Source organism: Amphiura filiformis, chromosome 2 (assembly GCF_039555335.1).
Source record: "Amphiura filiformis chromosome 2, Afil_fr2py, whole genome shotgun sequence".
Taxonomy (NCBI): Eukaryota; Metazoa; Echinodermata; class Ophiuroidea; order Amphilepidida; family Amphiuridae; genus Amphiura; species Amphiura filiformis.
The window spans coordinates 30,152,192-30,172,650 of NC_092629.1; the positions used below are offsets into that span (position 1 = coordinate 30,152,192).

The following is a 20,459-nucleotide window of genomic DNA, read 5'->3' on the forward strand; positions in this document are numbered from 1 at the left end:
GTATTTAGTATTATTGATCATGTTGATCAATCAATATTGATACCTGGTACAAGGCAACATACACGATTTACGATACTTTAACCTAAAAAAAAATAGTAAAAAGCATTCTGATTGATAATTTCAATTGTTTTATAACATTTTCATGGAAGCGCTTGTGTGGTAGAATACGACGTCAACCGTTAGTTAGCGAAATGACTGGTGAGTACCATAAAACTACTTTTTAGGGAAAACAAAATAGCATGCCATATGCCTGTACATGTAGGCCTATAATACATTGTTATTACATGTAACTTCAAATGTAACCAAGTGGGTTATTACAGAAAATAATATGTGATGTGCTGAAGCAAACCTCGGCAATGTTATTTTTGAGATATTGGCCGAATAATGTGTGTAGGTGTGGCAAAATCAAAATTGACTTTTTTTTGCAGAAATGGAAGTGAAAAACATTCTTCTTTCCCATGAAAATATTGTCTTGATGAAATTCCCCCGGAAATTCCGAAAGGGAAAATGTTTAAATGGTGACTTTGTTTTTACCCCGGCCTTCCAACTTCGATTATTGTCAAAAATCATGAAATTATTCCAAAAGAAGCTCAGATTCAGCGTTTTGTATAATAAAATTATGCGAACCTTCGTAGCCATATAATTTTAAACAAAAGGTATCGTAGCTAAGTTGACGTATATGGTTGAATCCAACCAAAAGTGTCCACGGGCCAAAAATAAAAGTCCAAAATAAAAATGTCTCCACATATTTTTCCTTTTGCCCATTGATTCATGGCATGTTGGCCTTATAGGAACCAAAAGTGCCATCACTAATCTTGAAAAATAAATCCAGGACGTGTGATAGTAAATGTGACATCAAAACCCAATGTCCGGGCCCAATGCTACCTACGAATACCACTAGGATGCTTTCACTATCGCAATACTAATCAACCTAAAACAAATGGAATATTCCCATTAACACTTTTTTCGTGTAATGTAGACCACGGGGTGTCAGGGAAATGCTAGCTCAACCAGAAAATATCTGCTTTTGTTTTTATAACGCGATCAATATGATCTTAGTAAATTTATGCTAGTTTATTTTTGAAAATGAAGTTCAGGTCTGTTTCTGTATTTTATTTATCAAATGAGTATGAATAAATTTACATATTGTATAAGAACGAGTGGGATATCTGTTTTCAGGAATATTAGGAATTATACGCATACACCTAATGCTTTATAAAATGATAGGTGAAGAAACCCGGGTATTCGTAGGTAACATGAGCGATTTAACAATTTCTATATTGAGTTTAGACATTCAAATTTTGCTATTATGATAATGAATGAATAAAATTGTAGTTTTTAGATCTCTTTCAGATGGTACGTCCAAATGAATAAGTGCTTTTACCTTAGATCAAAATTTTTTTGATGCTTTTAGCAAGATTTTGAACACTTCATTTTGATGTACAAGTAGTTAAACAGCAAATTTACATAATAAATAATTGTTGAATGAATCCGTATATGGGTAATAATATTGTCCAGGGGTACCGCTTCAAGTTTTTGACAATTAATTTCCATTGGTAAGGACACTTCATTACACATGTCATGTATTATGCTGTATTCGTAAGTAACATTTCAGTATTTGTAGGTAAGAATTAGACTTTTGGTGGATATCGCAATCAAATCTTCATTTTATAAAGCACTTTGAATGTATTATTTTCTTTGTGTGCGTTTATTGATACTTGAAACCCTATCATGTATATTTAATGTCAGTTCACAGTGGTTGAAAGAGGATTGAAGTAAGAAACAAAGGCACTAAAGTGACTTTAATTTGCTTAATTGCGCACACAAATCGCTTAAAACCGTTATTGCAGACTTGTGAAGTCCATCTTGGAGTCAGTTATGTCTTGTGGCCTTTCGTTTGAGGGCAACTATAATTAGCTTTATACTAGGGTCCACCACTGTGTTGTCTAGATCATGAGACAATGAGAAAAGTCGTTTTTGTCCATGGTATTCGTAGGTAAACTTAGCGAAAACGTCAAAAGTTACCTTCGAATAAACCAATTTGGACACAAATTACTCAGAAACCAGAAGGTCGGTAAACGTTTAAAATGAAACACACATGACAGCTGACAAATCCAAGTATTTATCCCCTTCTAATCTTCTTCGAATCTGATTTTTCTTTCAAATGAGCAGACCGTCGTCTATTTCAGTACATATATTTTTCAACAATTAAGCCGTATTCAGTTTTGCATGGTGGGCATGTATGTGAATTCGCAACTTTCATTGACAAATGATTTGATAGCAAACATACAGGCCTTCTTAATGTACCAATATGGGCATTGGCATGAATGGCGGTGTTTCACAATACTGTCATGATGTCAAATTGTATTCGTAGGTAACATTCGGTTACCGAAATTTACCTACGAATATACTTGCTTTTATTGTTGACATCTCAGAAATATTTAAACGCAGGCTATTGAAACTTGGTAGAAATAAAGAGTTTATTACCCTGCACCTATTGCTTAACAATTGTTTACTATTCTCTCAGTTTGTGGAAATGACACAGCTTTTAACATGTATTCGGAGGTAATGCATATTTTTTACCAAACCTACCTTTGTGCCATTTAGAATTTCTGGGAGCTAAACACAATAATAAAGATGTCCGAATGCAATGCATTTCAGTATTGGACATATCAAAGCTTGTATCAGTTGCGCATTTATTATTAGTGATTTACATTTTTCGCCAGCCCATAGGGCTGGTATCTAATTCTTAGATGGGATTTGTGTACACTAAAGATTAGCTAAGATTATAGCCTTCTTCTATTGGTATGAATTATTATTTTTACTTCTTGTGGTGGAAATGTTTTTGATGTCTGCTAATTCGATTTGCAAGGAAAAGAAAGTATGTTTTGCCGTTTCAACGAATGAAAACGATTGAGTATTGCCAAAGTTATGTTTGAATTAATTATGACTTAAAAAGTTATCATAGGTTAGGCCTACACATATAAACATAAACTTGTTCAGCAATCAGCATATCAAAAAAATGACATGGTCAACAATATTAATAATTAGCGGGGAATGATCACTGGAACGAGGTCATATCAGTGGACTACTGAGCATAGCATGATGTTTGGTTGCCTGTGAGTGCATAATTGATATGTTGATAACAGATCTAATAATGTTGTAGAATCAAAATCTTCATTATATGGACCACATTGAAGTCAAAGTAATTATCTATCCTATCCTGTATCGTTTTATGGATAAAAATGACTCAAAATGTTATTGATGATATTATTGCTATCTTTAACATCAGTTTTGTCTTTTCAACGGAAAAATCCGATGGAAAATAGAGTTTTTAGGGCTAGCTATAATATTGAACAATATATCCCATATTTTGACATGCACTTATAGAAAATAAATAAATTATTGTCTTACTTTATAAATTATAAATACTGTAAAATGACACATTACTAAAGTGAGGCCACTTCTATCTTTTTTATTTGATTCATAAAATTACATTCAACAAAATGATTGAGGACTGAGAAAACACACAATGCAGACTATTACAGAATGGAGTAGGTAAGATGCCATGTCCATAGCTTTGCAGGAGTTTCGGACTAACAATCAACACATTCAAGAAATACAGTTTAAAAGTGAAGATTGTAGTGAATGATCAGTCCTTTATCATGTGCTTGCCACTATCTACTTTATAGTAAACTATACATTGCGAAATAATATAAAATCATTTTAAAATAAAATGTGCATGTAAGTTGAGTTTACATAGCGAATTAACTAACAACTGCAGTGTATTTCTTGATTTTAATAATAAGCATGGGTAAAAAGCAGTAAAGACAAAAATACAGAACAATTTGGAGTAATGAATTAAAGAGTTGACAGGAGTTATAGGAGTTAATGTTTTTGCTGTTTCAGTGTGCATGTTCTCACCATTGATGGTTTGGTGGACTGTCATGTAACATGGATGTAAGCGTGATCCTAAAAATGCCTTTCACGGTGACCCAAACTATTTACAAGACCTCTTCTGCATTGAGGCTGGCCTTCCTTTTAAAGGGAATTTTTATTAAAGATATATCTAGTGCTATGAAAAATTGTAATCGTAGGTAATGTAAAAAAATACTACTCAAAAAAAAAAAACAAAAAATTCATAATTATGTACCAATATGTGAAAAATCTTTGAATACACACCTTTCAGGAAATCAATTTAGATTCAATCCAATGACTTCTTTTCATAACTGATTTAGATGTTTTTAAAAATACTTTAAGAAATATTTTGAAAAAATAGGTAAAAATAGCATGTTTTGGGGTCTCTGTGTCTAAGTTTTTCACAGAAGGGGGTCTTATTATATATGGCGCGAAGCGTATGATCAAGGCGAATAAACACAATACAAAAACGAATGCCAATTGATTAATATTAAGTTATGGCCCTGAACATGCCGTGTACACTTTTCGTTGAATTCGACCATATACATGTATTTTAGGAATGACTCAATTATTCTAATTTACACTTTAAAAGTTTCTCCACCTCTTTCTTTTTAACCCGGCTTTTTAATGTACCGGTGCGGTGTCCAAATTGTTGTAACTTTGCGGGTAATTTTGTAACCAAAGGTTGTATTCAATGTATTTCCATGGGGTTTCACTAATGTGGAGCCTTGAATACGCTAAAAATGAAAATTTAAGAATCTGGGCCTACTTCAGACTGATATGCTTGATCGCATCACATGCACCACATCTCCTGCAGCAAATGGAAAGGAAATTATATAAATCACGGAATTGAGTCCCTTGAGTTCCTCAAATTTAGGAGCTTTTAGGATTTGCGATTGTCCCGTGGGGAATGCAAATGACCATGTGGGCCGTGTCGCAAACATGGGTAGCATTTTGCAGCCTTTTGGTATATACTGACCCTTTTTGTGGCCAATTGGTACGTGGATAGTCCGATTTTCAAAATGTTCTTAATATTTTCGGAAAAGAGCCCAATTGTGCCTCACTGTAGCCAACATATTTGAAATTTCCCCCAAAAAATTACGACAATTTGGGTTAGGCCTAAATATGGCCGAAAAATTTAGAGTTTGGTATATCAATGCATGGGGCCGGTTCAGTGGGTCAGTCCAAATTTCGGCTTGAAAATCGGTATATTGATGGGCCCCCTTTCAAATTCTCAGCGGCACACCCTAACCAAACTAAACTTGAGTAGGCCTACCCCGCGATTGTGAACTAATTTATTGCTGAATATTGATGGGTACCAATTATTTTGATATGCAGAAAGGGTGTAAGAAAGGGTATTGGCCTAGATTAGGCTACTTCATGAAATGAAATGATATCTGTACTTTTATATTTTACAATTCCCTTATTTTTTAAGTTTTAAGTGTAAAAGTTTATCTTACTGTGGATGACTTTTATATGACTTTAGCATGGGTTATCGTACAATTCAGTTAATGTAAAAGTATATCACTTGAGTAAATATAGGCCTACACTGATGTAATGGAATTAAAAGAAAACTAGTATGCGTGACAATTTTGCCTTATTATGAGCTGTTATCGTTTTCATTGTTTGCAGTTCAAAAGAAACCGATCTGTATCGTAGACAACAAAGAGGCGAAATACTACAGCACATACAACAACGAGCGAGTGTTATTTTGTTCTGCGCCTTGTCATGACCAGTATAACGAGAAAGTGAGTATAATCGTAACTTTAACAGCTATTATCATTATTGTAAAGCTGACGGGTTAGCGCCTAGATTATGTTAATCTCCATTCAGAAGCTGGCCCGTTTCAATGGGACGTGAAGCTGGAGTGCATGTGTGCGGGCTGTACAGATGGAATGAAGGGACGGTCGATCATGACAAACAAGGCTAGATCTTGGAATTTGAATTGCAAGGTTGTAAAATCTAACAGAGCACCGAAGCCTCAGTCTGGAGCTACTCAGGATACCTAATTTACGTCATCTGTGCCTTAAACCAAGTTTGCATTCACTCCACGATTTGAGCTTCCGCTAAGGTTTCCTATCTGTCACTGAGGTAACCACGTAAACCCAGCAAACACAAAATGTTTTCGACATCATTCGCGAAAGGTTAGAAAAGGTTGTCGTCAGGAAACGTTTAAATGTCGAGTTATAGAAAGGGTAATAAAGGGTATAAAACGTTTTCATAACATTCAAAAACATTTTTGATAACTTACTACAAACATTCTTACATATCGTTTTTTAAGTGTTGACAAAATATTTGGCAAAAAAATGATGCAGAAAATATTTTTCAATTACATTTTGAAAATATTTCAAAAACAGTTTTCATACAGAACGTTTTTAAACGTTTTCATGGCCTTTATATAACCATACATTTAGCCTATTAAAACGTTTTTACCAAAACCAAAAGCCCAAAATATGGCCTGGTTAAAACGCTTTATAAATGTTTTGTGTTTGCTGGAAAGACTTCATTTGAATGTGTTAATGTCATCTTCAGCTGAAAAGGGCGTGAATTATCATCAAATATTATAAATACCAAATATTGCGGTACTTATACTTTCAACATAACAACACAAAATCAACAACGACGTGTTATAAAGCCGGCTGAAGCAATTATCTTTTCATACAATAACTAATTCATATTTTCATATTTTTTTTATTTCATTTCTTGCATTTATCTATTGCAACCATGATAACAGGTGGAGACGAAGAATTTCATTCTTGTAAAGTTAGAGGAAGACAATGCTGATGCCAAAAGTACAGACACGGATAAGGATGACACCGAGGTAAATGATTATTCAAATGTTGGTATTAATACAGCACCTTTCACATGTGCACGTGTACCAAAGCGCTTTACGTTTATTCCGCTGTTGCAGAATGTGTCAGCTGCCATACAAGGCATGGTCATACCGTTGGGTGGCGCTCAATGGACAATATTCATAACAGCTCCCTATTTCACCCCTGGGTAGAGAGAGGCAAATAAGGTAAAGTGCTTTGCCCAAGAGCACAACACGATGGCACCACCGGGGCTCGAACTTGCAATCCACCGATTGCAAAGCAGAGCCCGTACTGCTGTGCCACCGTGCCCTTGTTATCATAATTTCCAATTGAGATTGCATTTAGCCGATTGGGATGACATATGGAGCCATATTTTATTTCAGTTTTAGCCAGTTAGCTAAACACTGCAGTGTTTTTTACTTCGATATTTTTTTTTTATAAAGTGCAATGGTGACATACATTAACAAGGTCAATACAGCTGGTAATCAGTTCCTTAGATCGAGATAAACGTCTTTTAAATATTGGTTTAATCATTCTTTGCAAACAGCCTATCGCTGATTTGAAGATTACATGTCAAAGTTTATTTTGTAAATTAAGGAGAGCGTGTCAGGTCCGTATGCATGATTTATTGAAGGGGAGGGACTTTGGTGCGAGACTTCCAAAAAGTGAACATTTTCTAAATGAAAACTGCGCTTACGCAGATTTTTGTGACACCGGTAAAAAAATTCCCTTTTGGACTTTTTGAATGCCTTAATCACCAAAAGGTGCACCTTTTGTCAATCTTCTCTCACATTATAGACCTTATTATCGTAAAAATAGTAAAATAAACTCAACCCAGAAAGTATCGAAACGAAGGTGGTCAGATATATCGGGAACTGAAATATATAGCAAAAACTTATTTAATGTATATAAAGCGCAGCTTGCTCTTGCGCATTTTGATACCTCTTTTGTTGCTCCACGATATCATTTGGTCGAGTTATGGGTGCTTGAGTGGCTTCAAGTCGGATTTTGAAAGGTGCATATAGCTCCTATTCAAGCCAAATGCATCGCCGTGTATACACACACACACCCCCACCCCACCCCCACACACACAAATCAAGACAGTGATGGTGCGCACACCAAGTATTGAGATGTCAGCAGAAAGAGTTCATGAGATAAGTCAGAGATAAGTAAAGGGTAGCAAGTATTGAAGTGAACATTTTTATTCTAAAGTTAATTTCATGGTTAAGTAAATAGAGCACATCGGTGTCCTTTGTCTTGATTGTGTGTGTGTGGGGGTGTGTGTGTGGGGGGGTTTACATGACGAACGCATTTGGCGTGAATAGGAGCTAAGTGCAACTTTCAAAATCCGACTTGAAGCCACTCAAGCGCTCATAACTCGACCAAATGATATCGTAGAGCAACAAGAGGTATCAAATGCGCAGGAGAAAGCTGCGCTTTATACATTAAATAAGTTTTTGCTATATATTCCAGTTCCCGATATATTTGATCGTCTATAATCGTTTCGATACTTTCTGGGTTGAGTTTAGTAAAATGTGGACTTTCTGAAGGATGCTACCTCAAGGTCCACACTCCTAGCATACGGGCCTGAGCGTGATGCAAGGGGTTGTATATTAATTTGCTTCTGATGATGCACATCACGGGTTCAATCCTAGGTAGCGGGATCGTTGCTGGCCATGGGGTATTCCAAGCCCGGGGGCACTCCCACTTTGGAGGTGACGCGTATGTAGGGCTGTAAGACCCCCTTTTCAGCGTCGCTGTCACCCAAAGACCCGTTTTTAACGAACACATATTCTGTCACCCGGAGACCCCTATTTTTCAATTTGATCTGTCACACCCTTATTTTTCAATTTGAAAAGCAACTTTCATTTATCACTGATTTTGTTACTAATTTTGAAAAAACAAAGAAATTTTAAGCTATTTAGAGCTAGAAATTCGATGTTCGAGGTTTCTGTGGCGCTGTTTCGGCTCTCACCTATAGGTTCCATGTAAAAAAGTTCATGTTCTCACCCAATGACCCACTATATCTTTTACATTTTGCTCTCACCGAATGCCAAAAATCATGCTCTCACCCAATGACCCCATATTTTTTACATGTTGCTCTCACCGAACATGCCGAATGCCCCTAATACTGCGAAAGTGCCAGCCCTACACCTATATCCATTTCATATCGAAGTGCCCCCTCCGGATTGCAAGCTATTCCATTGGATTGCAATTTATTAACAGTTGTCTGCCCTATGTATAGGAAAGGCGTATACGTGTACTCGTGATTGCAATCAGTAAAAAGAAGTTGATGAAATTTTGTTTTTATTTGACAGAACCTGACTGAAGTGTTCCAAGTTTGTCATCGTGGCGATGGCAACCACGAGAAACTTCGTACATTACTGGAAGACGGCGAAACCGCTAATCAGAGAAACCAAAAGGGACAGACTTTGTTGACATATTCCATCGCCAAAGGAGACCTCAAAACTTTACATGTTCTACTTGGAGCAGGTGCCGATGTAAACGAAGCTGACGGGAATGGGTTGTCCCCATTGATGGTAGCAGCTAGTATTGGAGCTGAAAAGAAGGTTGGTTTTTGTTCGTCAGTTTGTATGCATGCCTTTCTACTGTTTGTCGCATTTTAACTTGGACACTATATCCCCTGAAACTCACTTGCTTGCTTAATATTTCGAGTGGTTTTCCCGAACCACGACAGCTTTCCATATCCTCCTGTCCTGCATCGCAGTTCAAGGTTAGATGCTTCCAGTCCAGTGTCCTGCTTGAGTACATCTACATGTTAGGGTGGTCTGCAGGGTTTCTGGTTCCATGTTTGGGTGTCCAGGTTATCAGATTGGCACTATACTCCTGAAGCAGTATCCAGCGAAATGTGTTCTCAGGCTTCATACAGCTCTTTCTTGCTTATGTGCTGCTTCCAATGGATGTTGTACACTGCCCTAAGCATTAAGCGTAGACTCACGAATCCCACTGAAATGATCATTTTCGATTCTTATTTCACTCATAGTTCAGTGATTTTTTTCTCAGTTATTACAGCTTCGACTTTCTAATCGTGTTTCTTCTGTTTATTATGTCTTATCTATAGGTGGAATTTCTTTTACAACGAGACGCAGATGTGACTTTTCAAGACAGTGAGGGAAAAACAGGTCTTCATAAAACAGAAACCAATAAGGTAGGTCAATAAAATAAAAGAATTGTCGTGAATTTCTCCTGAAATGACCCAACAATATCTGCCAACAATGTAAACCCGCCGTGCAAATATGATTTTAAAAAAGCGCAGTGATTTATAGTGCGCTACGCACAGGCACAACGCCTAGACGTTGATCCACAAGCCTCAGCACACTTTAAAGCATTGTAATCCATTCATTTCCTTACATCACACACTCATCTTGCCATTTGGAAATCTGTTAAATCTGTAAACAAACCTGAAGTAGCCAGTCTATGTGACCTCATCTTTAAACAGACATTGTGTGTCGAACCGAAACCTGTTTTACTGGACGCATAGACTCTCTAAATCATGTAAATAATAAGTATTTAGAGTCTATACTGGAAGTGACAAAGACGCGGACTTGTATTTAGAGTCTATACTGGAAGTGACAAAGACGCGGATTTTAGCTGACATTCCAAACATCCCTGCCACTCTATTTCACATACCCAGAGAGAATCGATCTCTAGCGGTGTGTTCTTTTACGCAAAGGTTCAGTGTTTGTCAAAATATTAAAGATCTTACTACATGTACTAGGAGTAGCTACTATGCAAATTCATGTTTTTGAATACATTGACCTGACCATTAGCAACGGACCATCTCTTTCCGTCTTTGATAACATGATGTCAGTTGAGCGGGAGACACCACATGGCATTGATTTCCATCCCATATCTGTGACGCTGATCTTGCTGATAAATTCTACGACAACAAAATATGCTGTCTGAGGGATGAGCTTGTGGCTGCTGATGTTCCAGTACTATCTGTTAACGTACATGAAAGTTACATGTCTACATTCTCTACCTAAACTCATTAGAATACCCAAAGAAGAGGTTCTTGAATTGGGTAATTGCATAATCTGCGACAAAAGCTTCTCCACCCGCTTCAAACAAGTGTCAGTTTTAATATGCTGTTCCAACTTTTGTTTAAGTTGAATTTTGCGCTTTCATTTTCTTTGTTTTGTATTTTTCTTTACATTGTGTTTGGTATACAAACGCGTTTACCCTTAATCCATTCCGTTTTCCCTATAGCAATAATGGATGTTATTCATGAACGTTTGTTTAAATTAATTAATTTTAGTAATATAAATTAATTAATTATTGATGTCGTACTATGTTTGCTATGATATGTTATAATGTAAGTTACGTACTGTTTATATTGTTATTATATAGTTGTTTTAATATACGCTACATTTAGGCTATGTTATTAGGTTATGCTTTGTTAATCTGGAAATAAATTGGTTTAATATTTTTGTATTTCATGCAGGATAATCAATGCGCAAAATTACTGTTAGAGAACAATCGATCACTTCTGAACATCAAAGACAAATTTGATCAAACCGCCGTCCACGTGGTCGCGGGTGAGGTAAGTCATGCTCATCTTTCAGGGCACAATTCGTTTAATGCTTATATAATATATACAAATGCCTGGATGTCAAATGATTTATTCAAATTTATTGAACTAAAATAAGAGTATTGTGGCTTATAGCATCTATGAAGTCAACATGCAGAGTAAATAAAGTTTATCTGCACATTTACAACAATTGCAAAGTTAACCAATGATATGATTTGCATATTTGTAGGCTATATCAAATGATTCATATTATTCATCAGAAATTGATCTTAATTATCTATATTGATCAGATCGACAGCCTCATCCTCACAAGTTTCCTTTATTTTATTTATTACACTTTATCACTGGTATATACAATAATTATAATATTACATCAAAATATATTGCACATGAATATTCAAAAGTACATACAAAAAAAAAAGGAAGTAGAGATAAAATTTTGCACCAGTGAAAGGCAAGGACTAACAGGTGCAAAGCACCTCTAGGACAGTCCCACCAAGGATCAAAACAATGAGGACACCCCCTCCCCCTCCCAAAAAATTTGAAAAAAAAACAAAACAAAAAAAACCTACACAAGCCTACAACCAGAACACTGGCAACATGTAACCCAAGAGCGTGTGTTGTAAGGATCAAAACTCTCCTCTAGTTTGTTCTTGTACCACTCAGAGAGCTGGCTCTTAAAAGAGGACATGTTGACAGTGGATCTAATTGTGAGAGGAAGTTGATTCCACAGGGGAACGATACAGTTGAAAAACGATGCCCTGTGAGATTCGGTTTTGCATCGTTTGGGAATCAACAATAGGGGGTCAGCAGATGATCTGGTGGTGGGACGGTCCTTGAGTGGAGTTAAAAACAACAAAATGGTTAAGATTAAGGTCATAAAGTTCCATTTTGCATCTAAAAAAGAATGTGAGATCAAGGATTTCACGTCTAAAAGACAAAGGAAGGAGGTTTAATTTAGTTAACCTCTCACGATAGTCTAAATCAGGGTAATGTAGAGTATAGTTTGTTGCTCTCCTCTGGATGCCTTCAATTAATCGAAGATTACGTTTTGATGTACCACTCCAGAGAGAGCTGGCATACTCCACATCACTCCTGACCAGTGCAGTAAAAAGTGTCCTTGTGACCCTTTCGGGAGCATTAAAACCTACTGCACGTTTTATCATACCCAACTTTTTATTGCACTTGTTGACAACACGTCTAACATGGTCATTCCATACAAGACTAGATGAAATGTCAATACCAAGATCCTTGATAGAATCAGTTCTGGATAAAATATTGTTATTCATACGACAGTCAAATTTCACCATATTTCTTTTTCTGGTGACTGAAATTATTTGGCATTTGGATGGATGGTAATGCATGTCCCATGTTTTGCCCCATTTATAAAGAGAATTTATGTCATCCTGAAGGAGCAAGCAGTCATGTGTACTATGGATTGATCTAAAGCATTTGGAATCATCAGCAAATAATGCAGTTGTGCTGTTTCGGGTACAGTTAGGCATGTCATTGATGTAACACAAAAAAAACATGGGTCCCAAGATGGACCCTTGAGGGACACCGGATAAGACTGGGAGCCAGTCTGAGTTTGCCTTGTCAATGACTACACTTTGCTCCCTATCAGTCAAGTATGCTTGAAACCAACTAAGAAGATGCGAATGGAACCCAAATGACTGTAACTTATGCCAAACAAATATTTTGGCATAAGAAGAAAGCACTGTCTCATCAGCCACTGAAATTTAACACAAAAGATTTGTTTGTTTTTTTAAGGTAGGGGGGCTACTGCTTAAAAGTGGAATTATGGGGCATTTCTATGTGCACGTCTTATTATACCAAAACCGCTGGAGCAATATAATTCGAAATGTAGAAACAGATTAATTTAATGGTACCTCAATGTAAGAAAGAATCTGAATTATGATAAAACCTTACCGGCTACCATTAAAACTTTGTTCTATTGTGTCGCATTCTTATCAATAAAAAAGCATTTAATTGGTAGTGTATCAATTGTATTAACTAAAGGTATTATCTATTTTTCTTTAATATTTAAAGGGCAATGACAACGTGTTGACCGTCTTCCTCGAATATGAGCCAAATCTTAACGATCTTGACAACCTTGGAAGAACCCTTTAAACTGCTGCGTCTTGCAAAAGGCTGAAAAATGCGTGGAGTTACTGCTGAACTACAAAGATGGCATCCAAGATGGCGCCAAAGTGATCGATATGGCGGATAGATTCGGATTCTCACCGATACATTATGCAATCCAGTCGAACAATATCAACATAGTTCGGATGCTTATCGATAAGGTAATAACTGAAATCAGAACTGTGAAAATTGTCATTAACAACTTGATTATTCGCTACATGTGAATAACAACTTGATTATTCGCTACATTTGAATACATTTTTGCATTGAATACATTTTTGCATTGAATGCAAGTTGCTTAGGTAATAACTTATGTTTCCTTTTGTCCTTTTCAGGGATGTGATATAAACAAGAAAGATAATCTTGGACAGACTGCCTTACTTAGCGCTGTGTCGTACGGATATACTGATATAAGTAAAGAGCTACTGGATAAATGCGATGACAAAAATGCTGTAGATTCAAAGGTTTGTACAAAGACTAGATATCACTGCGTTGAGCTGAATTTATCGCTGAGCGACGAGCGATTGGTGTCTAGCCAATGAGGGAGTCAAATTCCAATCGCTCGTCGCTTACCGATGGAGTATAAATTCAGCTTCACGTTACCACTGCCTGCAACAAACTTGAATTTTCACATCTTCCCTGAAGTGATCACATAAAGATGTTGATAGCCATAGGCGATTTAGTACATGACATAGATGGCATTGCCTTTAGGCACTTGTAACACATTGGGCAATTAAGTTGGTCGTGCCAAGCTTTTGGCAATAGTGTCTTTAACAATATCTTAAACATTACAACAAAACGTGTAAACAAATAATATACCACATGTGTTCACTGGTTACATAGACCTAATGCTTAATTGAGACATATCTTCCAGCCAATCATGTCAATCAGTCAGAAGACACAAAGTCCTGTGATTATTTTTGCCTATATCTTAATTTCATTATTCTTAACTTTGGTCTAATTGGATCAGATCATGAATAAATAATTTTATATTATGTATACACAGGGATATTCAGCCCTGCACCACGCCGCATCGAAAGGACAACGTGAGATGTGTGAACTTCTTATTCAAAGTGGCGCTAACATCAACTTGCAAGACAAGAAGCAGCAGACATGTATCTTCGGAGCTGTTCTTAACGACAAAGACGAAACCGTTAAAATGTTGATTAAGAATGGGGCAAAATGTGACGGCAGTGTAAAAGATGAACAGGGCAGGTAGGATATTGGATCTTGAGTTCAGTGACGGCGCCAGGAAGTGTTTGTGGATGGGTGGAGTGAAGTGATTTCAAGGGGAAGGGGACGACTGCGAAAATTTGCCTAAATTTGAATGCCCCATAAGTTTAAATTTTGCCGATTTCTTATTTTGATTGGAGGAGCGGCGGAGGGGATGTGGAGAAGGAGAAGCCCAATATTGATGGGGGTGTATTCATTTCCATCCTATTTTAGTTCGATAACAGTTAAAACGTTAAGTGGCTATTTCAAGATAACAATCAAAAGCGTTGTGTCTTAGTTAATTAAACACATAATAGTACTACATCAATTACTATTATCCTTGTTATCTCTTTCAGAACACCCTTACACCACGTTGCCAACAAAGGCAATGCAAATATGTTAAGGATACTCCTTGAAGCTGGGCTCACGGAAGATGGCTCCACACCAGACAAACATACCTTCAACTTGCAAGACAGAAACAATTCAACAGTTTTATACATTGCTGCATTTCACGAATATAAAGAGTGTTGTCAAATTCTAATTGACAAAGGAGTTATTATTGATGAGCCAAGTCGAAGGTAACTAAATTATATATCACACCATAGATACTTATTTTTAGTATCTATGATCACACTAAGGTATTTTATCTGCAGAAAATGTTGTAATTTATAGGAATACCATACATCGTAATATTAATTTTTTCTATAGAATATTTGGCGAGTCTCAATATATGATTATACCCAACCGCGCACACTACAAACAAGTATTTGAATTGTAATATAAATGAGGTTACGTGGTTAAAATTTCATTTAGACACGTAATGAACACACAATGTGGTTCAAGGTCATTCGGTGCGTTATGGGGCAGCCACGCGATCTTTCAGTTCTTCTGATTAACTCAGACCTTGAAGGACACTTGTCTTCTAAGGTTGTTGATTTCGTCCATCCCGCTGACTTATCTTGTTGTCTCGGTACGTCGAAAACTCAGGAAGATGATCCTAAGTTGCGATGGTCATTTGTAAATGATGGCTGATTAACGTTTTGCTCCTATAGAAGACTTATAGAGCTGCGATCGGTCCATTGGTCAATAATGGATGTGTCTGTACCATTGCGTAAGTCTGTAGATTTGGCCTATATAGCGCACTATAAATCACATGTGTTTACGTGTGTCGATTTCTTGTAGATACCTTATATCAATGGGCCTTATAGAAGAAGAGAAAGTGGAAGAGAAAGAAGATCCAGACGAGGGTGCGTCGCCAAGACAACGTTATGCAGCCGAGCCAGCCCCTACTCCTGAGGAAGAAAAAGTTGAAGATTTGCCCATTGGTAAGCTAAACTCCTCAACAAAGGTTTGGGAAGGGTTTTTTTAAGCATCTATCTCTCAGATTATTTTATGGCATGTTCATATCGTGTTGATGGATAGCTACTTTATTCTCCTTTACAATGAAATCACCATTGTTACGTCTGAGTATACGTCTTGTGAATGTAGGGGGTCTCAAAGAAAATGTGCCAAATTGACCATTCTGTGTAGCAAGCTGTAATCCTGTATCTTCAAAATCTGAGACCGAGTGCAATCCTTTAGATGACAACGCTCGCCCCCACAGTCAACGACTACGGACTACCTACAGAATATGTGAGTTGAGAGAATGGAGTATGTTGCCAACAGCCCAGACCTCAACCCGCTTGAACACTTGTGGAACCAGCTTGCATGGTTGTGCTGTGCATGCCAGAGTAGCCAATGCAACCACATTGAATGACCTGCGATGAATCCTGGTTGACGAAAGGAATGCCATCCCACAGCAACGTGTGACCAGGCTGGTGAGCAGCGTGAGAAAGAGGTGCCTGGCTGTTGTGGTTGCGTATGGGTTTTCCACCCGCTATTGAGGTTAATGACTAGTGTTTTTTGAGCTCAGAATAATTGTCAATTTGGCACATTCTGTCTAAGACCCTACTACATTCACAAGACGTGTACTCAGCTGTGAAAAAGGTGATTGTTTCAAATGTGGTGTCATTATAAAGAGGAATAAAGTATCTATCATTGATATGCAATACGATATGAACATGTCACAAATAATCTGAAATACAGATGCTTGTTTCCAAACTTTTGTTGAGGAGTTTATATCAAAAAATCACACAGATCAACTAACGTCTGTTGCTGTCATAGTGGCTTTTTTAACAAACCGAGAAAACAAAACATGAACAATCTCAAGAAGTCAATGATGAATCAACCAACTTATGAATCAATAGATCTATAACAGGAATAAAAACATGAAAGATCAAATGTTCAAATCTTGTATGAAATTCTCTCATGTGGTGGTGAATTGTGTTAAAAACCAATTCTCAAAGTAAATGTGTTGTGTTGCAATTTATAGCGACACATTCGTAAACAAAACGTAGTTTAAATATTCATTTCACCAGCTTTTTTAACGGTTTTAACTTAATTGACGTATTTCGTAATAATAATGATGTTTTGTTTATTACAGAACCTGTAACTGATCCTATAGTAGTTGCCAACAATTCACGCCACATTTCTCCAACTTCTAATAAGAGAAAGAATAAGCGTGAGCTCAGAGCAAGGTAAGATCGATGGGATGGAATAATAGGCAACCGTCCCTTTGTATTATGCTGACTATAGAGGGGGACATTGCAGCGTAGAGTCATTCTAGCCATTATTGCAACTCACGCTCGGGGAGTCGCCTAAAATCTAATGACACTCCACGGGCGGGGAAAGGGCTATATAATACCACATGTATAGTATAGGAACAGTTTAAACAGTATACATGTACAAAATTTAGAAAATCCCATAGGAAAATTGCCAAAAACGGCTAATTGTGCCCCCCCATCAGACCCAGTGCCCCCTATTGTGCCCCCCCCCCCCAAATCGGATGACCCTCGCTACGCCGCTGGCGAACATTATGACCGCTATAATATTATAGCTGGTAGGGTGACGTACTGGTGGAGGGACCTTAATTTGTGTAAACCTTCATAGGCCAAATACTGCATTGCAAATTCCAAACTTTACCTTTAGTGCCAACAATTGTACTAGAATTGCGAACGAATTCCAAACTTTACCCCATATTGACATTGGTATGTCTTCTCCATCGTTTCAGGCGTATGAAGCCATTTGCAGGCCACGAGAATTCACCGTATCTGATGTCTATGTTAGCAGAAGACGTACTTCACAAGAACAGGCGGTACTTGGGCATGAAACCGGCATACCTGAGTAAATCATGCAACAACCTGGCGACTTCACCTAGGTCGTCGATTACCTCAAAAACATTATCAACAAACTCACATGGGAGGAGATATTCATATTCAAATGGAAATTCACCAGATTCGTGATTGTAACTCTTAATATGATTTATGATGTTACCAACCTCAAATGGAAGGACATATTCCCCCGGGACATAATCATATTCAGATAATAATTCACCAACTTCGTGATTCTAACTTTTGGATGTTATGACAATTATCCCTAATCTCACATGGAAGCACATGTTCATATTCAAATGTGAATTCACCAGCTTCGTGATTGTAACTTTTGGATATTATGACTTTTTTTAAAAAGCATAGTAAAGTGTAGCCTTTGTAGAAATAATCCAATATATATGCCTTGGGATACTTTAAACATCACTCTGGTCGAACATCAGTTCGAAACTAGGAGTCTGTTGTAAGAGATTTTCAGACACCAAATAAATGGGGTCTTTTGGTGAGAAGGCTAAAATGAAGGGTTTTTTCCGTGAGACTGGAAATAAAGTTGGTGAAAATATAAACTAATATTAGTGAAACAATTTTTGGCATGTATACAGAACTTTCAAAAAGTCATCAAAATTTGATTTTTTTGTTGTTGAAAATTTGTAGGGAAGAAAATTATCAGGTATACTTGAAAAAGTCCCCGGGGATGGACGACTGATCGCCAGCATCACATTCGACCCGTCTTTATCGCCGAGCGATACTGATTGGTTTTTAGCCAATGAGGTAGCGTGCTTTTTATTGCATTGGGAAAATCGCGCTACCTCATTAACCAAATACCAATAGCTCGTCGCTCAGCGATGGAGTATAAATTCAGCTATATTAGATACAAGAAGTTGGTTATTCAATCTATTTCCATTTTATTTCCAGTCACATGTTCGACGTCACATACAATTGACATTCGGTAGGGAGTACAGCCAAAATGGTTCACTGAGCTCATCCAAGTTTTGCTGCTTTCGGCAATACATTCTAGCAAAGGGGTACCCGGATTTTAGCAAAGCCCAGACCCATAAAAGCATGTAGAAAACTTCGCTGAATTTACACACACCGCTCCGATACCACAGAATCTATCTTACGACCATACTTGAATAGAGACTGTGCATATGACGTATCATACCGTAAATATGGCGGACTACTCAAATGCATTCAACAAAAGCATGATTTTAATCTATCACGACAGTTCCTCTCACATAACAACTGTACTACGATCAAATAGGTTGATAACAACATTTGATTGAATGGACTACACTGCGCCATGATTACGGTGAAGGACACTGGTTCAAATCCTTTGTTTGAAGCCAATCAATAATTTCACGCACAACCTCTATTCACAAGTAATTGGCACCCAATCAACTTTCTATTGACCGCACACAACGACCCCATTGTTTAATGACCACCTGGACATTTGATGAGAGGGTCGTTATGTACCTACTGAATAAAAAGGAAATTGATATAGCTGTGTCATCGACCCATGTTTATATATGCACTATTTGCTTGTTAGTATCGAAGGCTCTAGTGAAGCTGAATCGTCAGTGAAGGCAGCAAAGCTTGGCCGAGCTCAGCAAACTATTTTGACTGTACTACCTTAGAAGATAAAATGAATTGAAACAGATAAAATAACGAATACTTTTTGAACAAATATCCGACGTCGATTATATGGAGTACGTTTTTTGACCATTACAGGAAGTTTCCATACCTGCCTATAAAATGCAAATGAAAGTGCAGCTTATTATTTATATCTGTATTTTCTATAATTCGACTTAGATTATAATAATTGAAAAATAACAACATATGGATAAATGAATATTATGTTTTATATAAGGATTAATAAATTAACAAAATACTTATACCACTTTCAACAACTCCTCCTATACCTTTGTACAGGAGCCAACCGTTGTTAATCCGTGATGAATCCACACTTTTACAGTAGCGTATACGCGAACGCGAGCGAGACTACTCGTTACGCGAGAGCGCGTAAAATTCGTCATGCCTGGAACCTTTGTGCGTATGCAAGCTTACAAGTTAAATTCAGTATTTTTCAGGTAGCGGCTAAACTTTGCCGTTTTATTCTTTAGTTTTATTGCTGATATTAACAGAGAAATCATCGAAATTTTTGTAAGACTTAGTGACAATGATTTACTGACATTTCCTCGTAAAATATTCGCGAAGTATACGATCTTTAGCTTCTTTTCGTTGTTGAAAGGGATTCAATCATGTTTCACCGTTGTTCATCACCATTTAACAACTCGCGTCCGGCGCGTCTGCGTGGTTTACTTCGCTCGGGCAGCTAAAGCTGCCCTCGCGAAGTAAACCACGCAGACGACGCGGCCGCATCGTTGTTAAACGGTGATGAACAACGGTGAAACATGATTGAATCCCTAAATCTGTTTCAATGTGTTTTATTTATTATTGTATTTTGAAATCTTATGTCCCAGTGTTTGGTTGTAAGCAATATAGAAAAAGAGGGATTATAATTTTGTTTTCACCAAAAATAAGGAGGGGGCATGGGCGTAGCAAGAGTCTCGGGGGCCCATGGACAAGGAGCAGAACTTAGAAGGACCAGAACATTTT

The 20,459-nt window shown here is 37.2% G+C and overlaps 1 protein-coding gene across 1 annotated transcript; it reads left to right on the forward strand.

Annotated features, from left to right (window-relative positions):
* The first annotated feature begins 27 nt into the window (after window positions 1-27).
* On the forward strand, window positions 28-18,194 carry LOC140139738 (uncharacterized). Its single transcript, XM_072161447.1, is given in 14 exon segments — window positions 28-198; window positions 5,551-5,666; window positions 6,653-6,739; window positions 9,050-9,301; window positions 9,814-9,900; window positions 11,197-11,295; window positions 13,333-13,402; window positions 13,405-13,586; window positions 13,761-13,889; window positions 14,432-14,640; window positions 14,994-15,215; window positions 15,820-15,962; window positions 17,120-17,213; window positions 17,747-18,194. Coding segments are annotated over 14 exon segments (1,929 nt in total). The 5' UTR covers window positions 28-191; the 3' UTR covers window positions 17,979-18,194.
* Window positions 18,195-20,459: the final 2,265 nt, after the last annotated feature.